The sequence below is a fragment of the Thermobia domestica genome, chromosome 5 (assembly GCF_964235325.1).
Source record: "Thermobia domestica chromosome 5, izTheDome1.hap1.1, whole genome shotgun sequence".
Taxonomy (NCBI): Eukaryota; Metazoa; Arthropoda; class Insecta; order Zygentoma; family Lepismatidae; genus Thermobia; species Thermobia domestica.
Window position 1 is genome coordinate 23,657,861 of NC_137458.1, and position 13,242 is coordinate 23,671,102.

At 36.1% G+C, this 13,242-nt stretch overlaps 1 protein-coding gene across 6 annotated transcripts in view; it reads right to left on the minus strand.

The window, feature by feature from the left end:
• Galt (Galactose-1-phosphate uridylyltransferase) overlaps nt 1–13,242 on the minus strand; it is a 51,728-nt gene that overhangs the window by 16,602 nt on the left and 21,884 nt on the right. For all 6 annotated transcript variants that reach the window (XM_081758326.1, XM_081758327.1, XM_081758329.1 and 3 more), the window contains 4 exons: nt 9,147–9,352; nt 7,187–7,415; nt 4,232–4,448; nt 1,311–1,419 (listed from right to left, as the gene is read on the minus strand). In XM_081758326.1, the coding sequence (XP_081614452.1) occupies nt 1,311–1,419; nt 4,232–4,448; nt 7,187–7,415; nt 9,147–9,352 (761 nt within the window). The remainder of the gene's footprint in view (nt 1–1,310; nt 1,420–4,231; nt 4,449–7,186; nt 7,416–9,146; nt 9,353–13,242) is intronic.

The following is a 13,242-nucleotide window of genomic DNA, read 5'->3' on the forward strand; positions in this document are numbered from 1 at the left end:
AGTATTGATACGCCTAAATAAATTATTTATAAGTCTTTAAAATCACTACTCCATAGAACTTTTTAATGAATATGACGAAAATAGTTTATTTTTTGTTCCATTTTGTAGGTGTATGAATACTTTTTGCGCTAACTGCACATTGTTTGGTGTAACTATCTTCAGACAATAAGCAGGAAAGGACGACACACGGAAGAGTCTCCATTCAATCACCCTACTGTGGACACAAAAGACCCTCCAACAACCCACACTTTACTTCCTTATGTTATTTTCACAAGTGGAAGTAGCAATGCCACAAACATATAGGAGGTTTCGTTAAAATGTAGGAAATATAGTTTATAGGAAGAGACGCAAATATATAGGAAAATAGGAAATATAGGAGCATTGGAAAGCCTGTCGTTGTTTTGTTTGTTTTGAGGAAGCTCGCCAAGGCTAAGGAAGTACCTTAAGGTAAAATTAAGAATTCAAAATCATGGCGCTCTTTATACGTATGGAATGCAGCAACAGCTTTATTTGCAGATGATGGTTCCAGCTGAGAAGTCAGTCATAGGTGACCCGCACTTTTGTCAGCCTAAAGTAATACACAAAAATCTTAATAAGCTATGTTCTCCAATAGTAAGGTATGTTCTCCAAGTTTTGATTTCAACATCTGTTTTACAATTATTTTGAAAAACAAAGAAAAAATACTCGCATTTTCTTTAGACTTATTCTGATTCAAGTATCTATTTCTTATTACCTATCTGTATAAACAACTTACCCGACCATGAACTTCTTATTACCTATCTGTATAAACAACTTACCCGACCATGAACTTATTATTACCTATCTGTATAAACAACTTACCCGACCATGAACTTATTAACTATCTGTATAAACAACTTACCCGACCATGAACTTATTATTAACTATCTGTATAAACAACTTACCCGACCATGAACTTCTTATTACCTATCTGTATAAACAACTTACCCGACCATGAACTTCTTATTACCTATCTGTATAAACAACTTACCCGACCATGAACTTCATATTACCTATCTGTATAAACAACTTACCCGACCATGAACTTATTATTAACTATCTGTATAAACAACTTACCCGACCATGAACTTCATATTACCTATCTGTATAAACAACTTACCCGACCATGAACTTCATATTACCTATCTGTATAAACAACTTACCTGACCATGAACTTATTATTACCTATCTGTATAAACAACTTACCCGACCATGAACTTATTATTACCTATCTGTATAAACAACTTACCCGACCATGAACTTCATATTACCTATCTGTATAAACAACTTACCCGACCATGAACTTCTTAATAGTAGCAGATCTGAGAAGAGGTGGATAATATATTCCATGGAACACCCAGTGGCTATTATCTTCGTTCAATCTGTCACCAGTGGGAGCACCTACAAAACAAAAGGAACACGCGAGTATTCAATATTATATTAACATTATGTATTATTCTTACTGCATAATAACAATAGTAGCAATTATTGTTAACACTCTTGAGTGCTAATCCTGTATATATACGGAATGGCCGATCTTTTGTAGATTGCGCATCACATATACCATTCAAAATTTATTTTGATGGATTTCTTCCATACTTGTACGGAGCTGGCAATTTTGAATTATCCTTTGGAATTCGTAGTGTATCATTTTATCACTATTCACTGTTCTGCTACAATCTTCTGAAAGTGAAATGGACACTATTTATTTGGACACTTGCTGCGAGTGCAGCCATTCCAAAGTATTTTGTAAAGAACTCTGATTCAACTTTTTCATTCAGAAAAGGCTTTACATGATAAACTGATACAGTGGAATTTTTGAAATGTAATTGGACAAATATAGTAAGCAAATTATGATATGTAAAAGGTTCGTTATGTATCTTATTACAGGTTCTATCAACTTTTTATTTTTTGAGAATTTCATGCAGTACATAATGCACATTTCAGAAGAACCACATTATTGGAATGTAAAATATCCTATATCAATATAAAGAGAAAAGTTCAAATTTTTGCATATCAATATTTGATATTTTAAATCACAGCAAAAAAGACCATCATTTTTGGAAAGACATGTGTCCAAGAGGCCAGCACTCAAAGTATTAATATTACATTAACATTGAAACAACAAACTGATATTTCATGGTTTTATCCAGTCAAGAATTTTTAAAATTCTTCACCATTCAAGTCTGTCTGCCAAAGTTACATCATGTGCTTCGCTATAAGTTTGTAACAAAGATTTCAGGAAATGGAATGCATGACGTACTTTTTGTCTAAAATTTCAGGAATCTCTGGAATCTGCACTAAGAGGAAGCTAGAGTTGTAGAATTAGTTTTTAGGTTTGGAGGCGATTTATTTGACTCTTAGCATTTCAGTGTGACAACACACAACAGCGTTATACGCACAAGAATTTCTGATCTCGAATGCCAGAGATTTCTACTGACATCTCTCTTGGGTACAGAATGTAAGTACCTTGTCGAACCTCGTGTGTTATCGCACGGCCATAACGAGACACAATGGATTGGGAGAAAACATCATTTTTGAAGAAAGAAGAAGAAAAAAAAACCGGATCTTTCTGTAAAAGTCGTTTTTTTTTAACATTTCGATTTTAATGAACAAATAACAGTACCTTCTACCTTTCTTTTCCCATTATAACATGAAAAGACATTTAATGACTGTATCCTTGAAAAAAAAAAGCGTCGTTTAGCAGCGAGGCTATATAAGACGTGGACCTACAGCTTACCGTGGGATACGAATCACATGAGCCCCGCCAGGCCATGACTCATGACTCAAAGAAAATCGGTCACTCGACAAGAAAGAAAAAAGGTACTTCAATAGACGCAGTGGGTTTAATAATTTTAACTAATCATTTGTAGAGCACTTAAGAGTAATGTTCAACGGTAATTATTATTGTTTTCAGTAAAAAGTTCAATAGTGTTCTCAATAACTGTTCTGAAAATGTAGTAGTTAGATTTTGTGGAACATTACCATTTACAATTTATGCGTAAACAAAAACATTTCACTTAACGTTTTAGGAGCTACAGACACATTTTATGTAGAAGATTTAAGCTAAACAAGTATATCTATCTGTATACACAGCATTTATTGAGGTCGTTAAATTTCCAGGGGAAGCTTAAAAACAATACCCAAGTTCCCTATTCCAAACATATTGATACGATATAATAATTAAGAAAGAAATAGATCTGTTCATCACTGTTAAACTAACACCATTTTCAAAACTATCAGTAATAGGTTTAATTTTGTAAAATGAACTTACGTTGTGTTCTTATAGAACACTTATGCTACAACGGATAACGAAATGTAAGCGAAATTTCACCCCAAAACTTAAATCGGTTCTGTATCTGTTTTTCGCTTTATGATATTTTTTTTTTTCTTAATTGGCAGTTTGAATTTAGGTAACCAGCAAAAATATATATGACAAGATGTATAAATTTCAGGCACTTGATACAGTGGTTAGGTAACCAAACTGATACTAGAGATACATTGGGTTGCATAAGTTACACTTGCTGGCAAACCAAAGAAATGCCAGTCTGAGAACCGATCCAAAGAGCCTGAAAACAGAACTCACAAGCAGTAAATGTTGTAAAGACAATTTTTAAAATTCTAAAATATATTACAGGAAAGTTGGCACTAGACGAAAGTCACAAAAAGTAAAATCATTGTTTTCCCCTAAAATGAGTTTTTCGCATCTCTACTCAACAAACTACTTTGCTTCTGTTTTTAATACTAAAGCCTGGAATAGCCTCGATAATAACTTGAATGATAATTCAGAGTGAAAAAATAAAGAACTGTCGAGAATCGTACCCGTATCTCCGACTCAACTATGTGCAAATGCACTATCCACTACAGTCCATATAGTCTGATAGTATGACCACCGTCCCCATAAGTGGAAGATGTGTGGCTGTTTACGGAGCAGACCAAGAATTTTTTGTCCTTTATTCCACTGTTGCTGCTTAGTTTCTTGTTTCGCACTGGTAAAAATACTGTGTATTCTACTTCTGCATATATTTTATAGTCAAAACAGTGGATGATGAATGTCGAGTGGACAAAGTTCAATATTCCCGTCACATTCTGCTACAACTCGAGCTGTTACATGTGTACTGTATGTCACCATCTATTAGAAACTTGATTCAAAAGTTTGCGAATAACCTATCATACACACTAAATAAAGAATAATTTAAGTAAAAATACTTACCATGCCAACCCATGGAGTAGGGGAAAGATGTATGAAATAAATTGTCGTATCTTGTGGTTAGCCTTTTGATTATATCGGCCAGATTATTTTTCTGCCTTTTATTGAGGTCAGTAAACCTCTGGATATGTTTTTTGGGCAATACCATCGTCTCAAATGGCCACACCGCCCAGTAAGGAACTACCACCAACCAGTCATCGTTTTGGACCACTATTCTCTCCTGAAACAAAACAACAGCAATCAGATCATGACGATTCAGTTTACAGTGGACTTTTTAAAAATATGTTGTAAAAATTCAACGATATTACATACTAGATTTTATTGTTTCAATTTTTTTTAGCAGAACTTCTTTTTAAAGTCACTGTAAGACAACAATACTTTCTTAGGCATTCAATAATTAACAAGTAGCGGTGTCGCGTGTACACTACGTCAAGGAATTTGGTGTGTATGGCATGATAGTTTCTCAATATTGAAACCGGAAGTTCTAGTAATTTCTACCACTTCCGGTTTTGGTAGAGAGATTAGAGTGGAGATGCAATACATTCTTGGGACGCTTAATTGACTGCAGAAAATAGCTTCTCGCTATCTATTACCGTCGTTACTCTATAGTGATCAATGTTAAACCGGAAGTGTTCGATTTCTGCCACCTGGAATGGAGAGTTAAGAGAGAAGATGGAACCTGTTAATTAAAAGGAAAAGATCCTTCTTATCGTTTTTGCTCTATGTAGGTCAATACTGAAACCGAAAGATGTAATTCCACTACATACAAAGCATGTCCAAAAAGGAAGTTCCATTTGCAACTCATGTTGCAGCTGTGCTGCAATCGCAAGAGTGCGCATGCGCATCCAAGTAGTTGGTCCCATTGGCAAGGAAAAGATGTCTGTCTAACAGCAACTGATTAACGGAACTTACTTTCTGCATGACCCCTGTATCAATATTTCATTTATCCGTGACCTCAGTGTCCTTGAAAGAATTCTTAAACACACTACCCAGATCTCAAGGTAGAGCACATAATTCCTAATACAATTATTGCAGTTTGCAAACTCCTCCCCACCTAATGAAGTAATTAGCGAAAGTTCTTATGGTATACCTTTTACTGGCGACTGGCATGTTCTAGTGGCTAAAGCATTACGTTGGTGATCGTAAGACCTATTTGTTACAATTTCGAATCTGGTTCCCGGTGTGAGTGTTGTGCTTTGTCTCGTTAGTATCCAGCATTCATTTTTCACGTTTTCATTTAGCCTAAAGGATGAAGTGTGTTATTATTACCTAATGTCAAAACTTAGAAACACAGAAGGTACTTTTTAGTACTGCGTAAAAAGTTTTCACTATTTTCTGGTCAGTAATTAGTTTTCCATTCTTTCTTCGAATTCCTTTGCCCAAACTACAAACAGATTCCAACAAAAGTTAATTAAAATTCTGACAGTAAGCCACTGCTACTAGATTTGGCTCAGAATCAACTGCAAATTAATATTAAATATTTTAAAATGACAAATAAGATATCTATTTTAGTTCCTCAAATAAATTACGATAGTGTTTAAACCAGAAACGCAACTCCCTATTGTTACAGCCAGGGACGTAGTGTCCATTAAGGCTATAAGGCTTAGCCTATCCATTTATTTATACATCAGTCTCAAATGTTGCTTTTGGATATTGATATAATTAATTTTATTAAAATTGATTTATTTTATAATACACTGTTTAAACATCAAGCGAGTTGAAGCGAAGCTTCTGCAAAAATGCATTGAAGGCTATCGGCGACTAGCCTTCCGCTTCTCTCATGGAATTAGAAGAATGGGGGCGGTGACAATCACTTTCCCGCCACCCTCAGCAGACGAAAACTTCTTGAGCTCTACACAAATTCAACATGATGCAACGAACGTGGACGAATGTTGACGAAAGGCTAGCCTTTCGGGTGTTTGGCGAAACAAAAGCGACAGGATGCGGTCTTGGAAGAAAGAATAGAACAGAGACTATGAAAAATTTAGAAGCTCACATTCAGTAACGAGTTTTGACCAAGAAAAAAAAGAGACAGAGAGAATAAAAATGTTATGTTATTATGAATAGTATTAATACATCAGGGACGTTATTGCGTACTGGTTTGAGTTATCACAGAGTAAAATTTACATTTTAGTTTTCGCTAATTGGCATAGCAGTTATAATTGCTTGTTGTATTTTTTGCGTTGCGTTGCTATCTGCAAGTTTTTCGAAGATCGATACTGAAGGAAACCTCAGATAAGGTATAGTTTCTTTCTTTCTTTTTTTTCATACTTTCAATTAAAATAGCTTTTTTTTTTTTTTTGTAAAAATCATCAATTGACTGTGAGCTACTGCTCCACTGTTTTCCATTAGTATGCTGATATGTGTTGTTGTGGGTGAAGTGCTTAAGTTTGTCTATGATTTGGGGAAGTTACACTTAAGATCGTCCTATAGCTATCGGTTTTTATTTGTTTCTTTGAAACAGTAATACAGTGTATGTGTGATATGCGAGTATTGCATATGTAAGGAAACCGTATGTGTAAGGGAAATATGAAGCAGAACCACTCTTATACTTTTTCTTGCATTGTATGAAAAATATATTGCATGAATTAGCATTTTTCTATCAAGTATTACAGCGTAGTCAGAATACTAAGACGTGATCGTTTAAATAAGGGCGGGATAGTTTTTTTTTTGGGGGGGGGTACTTAAATTCACTTTACAATCATATATACATACAACAAAAAGTGCAAGTTTCAGGGGATTGGGCCCCTCCTAGTCACCCTCTAGCTACGAATCTAATTTCAGTCTACCCATTTCAAAACTTTACGCTACGTTACTGGTTACAGCCCATAATGGGTTAGGCCGTCAGTGACTCTGATTTGCTAGACAAGATTTTGCTACATTTTAACTCAAGCAGCTCCTAAATTACCGCACGACGCTGCGTCATCAACAGTGAAAACTTTGTGTCCTTATACTTACATTTTTTTGAATTTCTTTCTCCACATAATCCATTAAGAGTGGCTTTCCATATTTTTGGAAATACTCTCTTTGATGAATATCCTTTATCCTAGGCTCATTAGGCAAGAACGATGATGCCCATATCTGGCAGTGAGGATGAGGATTCGAACAGCCCATGATGGCCCCTCGATTCTCGAAAATTTGAACCCACGTAAATTTCTTACCCAGCTCAGTGGTTTCTTCAATCCACCTGCAAAGAATGAGAAGCTTCCATGAACTTCGGTTCGGTCTTCAGATAAACTTCTCGTTTTGACGTAACAGTTACCTGTTTGAACACAGTCCATCAATTATAGTATTTCTTTACCTCCCCAGTTTTCCTTCTACAGTACTTTCTATCACGTTCTCTAGAATGTCATTTGTTTTCAAGCAATGTCCTAACGAAAATACGTCAAGGTACGCAAAGAACACATATTTAAACACTATAAACTTAACTATCCCTTTTAACTGCTTTACGCGGAAGTTGCTTTTCGGTGACAGAAAGTATGTGATGCAGCAGCTACGTAACTGAAAGTCTATGTTTGATGTAGCTTTTGTCGTATTTCCTATGAAATTTTGTATTGTCAAACAGGATAAGGAAATACTTTTTCTCTCATACCTAATGAAGATATCCCAATGAAATTTGACGCACACGTTACTACACCCCATAGTATTTTCAAGTTACATTTTGTTTGTGCAGTTTTAGCTGAAGTCGCTTCACAAGACGCAAAATTTCTTAAAAAGGATTTTTCTTGGAGGGGAAATTTCTTGAACTATTCCCAATTTTTCTTTCTACGTGCATCAAGAACACATGTGCCTGGTACCATTTGAAAATTTGTTTCATTCTGAAAGGAATGACGTACGAACTGTGTTGCTCATATTAATAGTGTCTGAAAGTCTAAAATTTCCTTTAAAACAGCCCCATGCTACAACGTTAATGTTAGGTAACTTATATTTTAGTTACCTTGATCTGTCATTTCATTAGAATTATAAGAAAGGAGGTACAGGAAATTTTAGGTTCTAAACAAGATATATTAATGAGGAAAGATTATTGTTTTTACCTTACGACTATGTTATATATATATAAAACATAGTCGTACACCTAAAATCACTTGCACCTGTTATCATTTCTCTAGCTTTAGCGTCACTTTTCAGCAGCAAAGCTATAGGAAACGTGAACCTACAGTTTGGGTGAAATTCGAACCACTGTAATGAGTTCAAATTTCAATGTTCTCCCATCGGGAATCGAACGTGAGACCTTGTGTACAAAAGACGCGCACCCTAGCTACTAGACCAGTGGAAAGAGCTAAGAATCATTTGCGTTTTTACAGCTAAAGCATGCCCTTTGAATCTCCTTTATACGTTGTACTTGGGCTGCTATTAATAATATCTACTGCTGAAGACAGGAACATTTATATTTATAAATGGCACAAAGAAATGTACAGTTTTCAAAATACTTTAAATGTACCCTAGGTGTCATGTATGACACACAGGGCTCGGAAAAGATGAATATACATAAGAAATAAACTTGGGGTGTCTTATGAAAATTTAATTAGAATCTAACACCGGTATAATTTTTTGAAATTCCGACTGCTACAGTAATTTTCGAACTTGTATTAAGCTTTTCATCACGACTTCATTTTTTTATATTTAATTACTTTTCTAAAAGGAAAATGTGAAATTGATCTGTAAATAATTACACTTGTAGAAGTAGGACGAAAACTTACCCAGGGCAACAAAAATTAAATGTAAGAAGAGACCCCGAAAGAAATTCAGCGATATGTATTTTCTATATCAATGTTTGAACAATAATTAAAAGTAAGTTCTCCGCAATGTTAATATTAAAAATATATATTTTTAAGTTTCCGGCAAGCCACTAAGAATACCAAAAAAAAGCCCAATATATTCTAAAAATGAGCTATTCAATTGAGTGAGTATACCTTACCGGTCTATCACAGCTCGTATCTCTTGCAGAGACATTAATGGAAGCGTGATGTTGGATTTTGGATGGAAACACATGACCCTGCATGTTCCCTGAGCACCTCCGATCTGGAAGAGTGGGTCATCTCCCTGTGGCGGGTTCGGTACATCTTCTAGTAGCGCCGGGAAGTCATTTCTGAAGACAAAAGTTGAATCATACTGTGGATTTACCTACAAGAAATTTCAAAGTAATTAATACGCTTCTTACCAGTAACTACTTAAAAGACTATCACAAAATACATAAAAATAAATAAATAAATAAATAAATAAATAATAAAAATAAAACTTGTGAATAAATATAAATATTTTACCTGTTTATTGCGTGGTTGTGTTATCTGCACTCTATATTTCACATACATTTGCTGCTGTAAGCTTCATAAGCGGAACAGAAATTTCTGACATCACATCATGAGCCTCTTCCTATATTACACAGTTGTTTTATTCTTGTGTATACTGGTAAGTACGAATACTTCTTTCTATTCTAAATTTATGTAAAGAGGGTGGCTCAGAGGTACAACACTTATCTCTGGTGTGTGATTCGATCCCCGGCCAAGTAAGTTTGTGGAGGACAACATCGTGTCCGTGAGTTTTCTCGGGGTACTACCGTTATCTTCCACATTATCATTCCACCAATTCTTCCATTATTATTCACTTGCCTTAATCATCGTTTCCCTTAGCCTAAAGGACATTGTGGGACATAAAACCGAAGTATTTCGTTTTTAATTTCATAAATTTATGTAATATAAGATTTTGTTAAGAGAAACACTATAACAAAATAGCACGCGTAAACCGTAATAAATGACCACATCGTGTATTTCTTATTTTTTCAGTGTTCGGTGTTCAACAAATACTTATTCTACACAAAATTTAGGACTAAAAAAAAACTATTCGTACTTACTAGCATACAGAAGAATAAAACAAGGACGTAACGTACAAGGAGATTCAATACTTTATGTCAGGAAGTTTTGTTTCTCCGATGAAGCTCACAGCAGCAAATGTACGAGTGAAATATAGGGGGATAATAAAACGCTACAAGTAAAATACTTTTTATTTAATTTTTAACATTATTACGTAAAATACGAAATATTTAACATATGTTAAAGTAGCAGCGTCACGTGTACACCACCTGAAGGAGTTTGGTTTGTATGGTATAATATTTACACAATTAATGTTGAAACCGGAAATGGTAGCAGATTTCTACCTTTCCAGTTTTGGCAGAAAGATTAAAGTGGAGATGGAATATATTCTTGGGATGTTTAATTGATTGCAGAAAACAGCTTCCGGCTAATCATCATTTTTGCTCTATAGCGATCAACATTAAAACCGGTGGGGATCGCGGTGGCTCAGTGGTAGAGCGTTCACCTCTGGTGCGTGAGATCCCCGGTTCGATCTCCGCTCAAGCCGAGTGAACTTTGTGGTAGACCAACACCGTGTCCGTGGGTTTTCTTGAAGTTCTCCCGTTTCCTTCCACTTTCTTTACTTCTCATCATCACAGTCTCCTTAGCCTACACGGGATAACTGTGGGACGTAAAACTTAAAGTTTTCATTTCATTTCAAGATTAAAACCGGGTGGTTGACTTCCGGTCGCTGCCGCTTTCAATTTGAAGACGGCTAATCGAGAAGATTGTACCTAGTCTTAAAACACAAAAGCGATTGCATAAAAAACTTTTCTCGTAATTTCTTATCGTTTCTCCTCTATGTAGATCAATACTGAAACCGGAAGTTGTAGAGGATTTATATTACTTCCGGTTTTTAGTACGGACTTAAGGGTGAAGATGAAATTATTGCTGGGACGCTTAATCAATTGCCTGAAACCGTTTTTCACTATTACCGTTTTTATTCTATAACCATCAAATTCTATAACTACTACTACTACTACTACTACTACTACTACTACTACTACTACTACTACTACTACTACTTCCGGTTTGAAAATCACCTCCATTAACGTACTCGGTTCTTAACTTTTGATCCTTTATCTTGGCCAAAATTGATGCTGACTCATCAACTAGTTCTTAAGAGTTTCGTCTATTGGACGGACGGACTCACGGACAGACAGGAAGTATATACAATAAAGAATATTTGATAAACCTAACTCCTTAAAAAGATAGCTATGTTGTTAGTTCTCTTGCTGACACTTTATCAGACAGAAAAAAGATCAAAATACAGGGTGTCTACAAAAATTCCACAATGAAATTTCGTGACTTTTTCGTGACCTTCGCTTTACCCAATCATAAAATTTCCTAACATTTTCAACAGCGAATTTGAGTGCGAATTAGGCCGAATTTTCATCCATGCGATAGAAAAGTACTTTGCTTGCGATTTAGTAGCGTCTAAAGCCGATCATAAACATTTTGGTGGTGAATTTTGGCGGTTTACAGAACAAAATTTTCCAATCTGTACTTACATTTGCACAGTTAAAAAAAATCGTGACCCAAAAGCTAAATTTCGTGACCGATAGACCGTTTTCTGATTTCGTGACCGATAGACACCCTGAAATATTAAAGAAACGAGCGGTAAGTAGTGTTATTAGTACCCAGTCTTACCATAAATACTGTCGTAACTTTTGAGGGTGGCTGTACTTCTGCCTGTACAAACGAGCGACGTCAAGAGCAGTTTGTGAAGTGTGAAGGTATTGCTGGATGAGCTGAAGAAGCGTAAAGGTGTCAGTTGTAAGTGTTCAAGATGGAATGAGGCGAGTATGAAAATCGTGTGGCCGTGATAGCGTTGCACAAGGTAGGCAAATCACCACGGGAGATTTCAAAACCCTCCAAAAACTGCAAATTAGTACAAAAAAAAAAAAAAAAAAAGTTTACCGCGCTAATCAGCACTTTGTTGAGACTGGAACTTGTGAAAGATCGCCCGCGGCCAGGAAGACCTCGCACAGTACGAACATCGGAATTTGTGAAAGCAGTGCCCGCGCATGTCCGACAAACTCCAGTTAGGAAACAGTCAGTTATGACTCGTGAGCTAAAGATATTGAAAATGTCTATGTCTCGCATGTTAAGCAATGACCTGGGACTCTATGCTTACAAACAACGGAAAGCGCTTGCTTAAGCGTTACGCAGCAAATGGGCACCGTCGAATTCTTTTCACTCATGACAAGATTTTCAATGTTGAGGAGACTTCCAATGCCCAAAATGACAGAATATATGCCACATCCTCTAGAGAAGCTGGAAAAAAGGATCCAAGGATTCAGAGGGACCAGCATCCTGCCTCACTCGTGGTGTGGTGTAGTGTGAGCTACGAGGGCACAACGGAGCTCCATGTCTGTGAAAAGGGGATTAAAACGTCAGCCGAAGTGTACCAGGAGACAGTGCTTGAGAGACTAGTCAAGAATCTCACCAACACCCTCTTCCCTGGACAGTACTGGAATCTCCAGCAGAACTCAGCCCCAGCAATACCCCACGGACAACCCAGCAGTGGCTGGAGGCAAATGTTCCGGACTTTATTTCCACTTCAGAATGGCCTTCTGCGAGTCCGGACCTAAACCTTTTGAACCTCAAGTTGTGGTCCAAGCTTAAGGAGATGGCTTGCAAGAAGAAACATCCCAATTTTGAAAGTTTAAAGCGGTCTCTTCGGAAACTAGTTGCAGATTTTCCAGTTGATGTGTTGCGTAATGCAATTGATGTGTGGCCACAAAGACTTAAGGACTGTATGCATACTAATAGTGGCCATTCTGAGTAATTATTTGTGATTTTTGTCTTTTAATGTATCCATGTTATTAGGATAATAAAATATCTCTAACCATTTTGTGTTAATGTACTTAAAACTTTGGAATAGTATTTATGGCAAGACTAGGTATTATACTGGCTCCTAGATTGAAAGCTCATGGAGTATTGGACTCAAGAAGTTAATATGACATCGTATATAACGTTCAGTAGATGTCCAAGTTAAGCTTGAATACTTTTTGCTTCTTCTTTCTCTCTCTCTCTCTCTACCTGATAACAGTAAGCGAAAGGGTTAAAAGCACTGTTTACACACATTACTAGTAACAAATTTGCTTTCTACGCCATTTTGTGATTTCTTATTTTCACCCTTATTCTGTGTTATGGAATGTA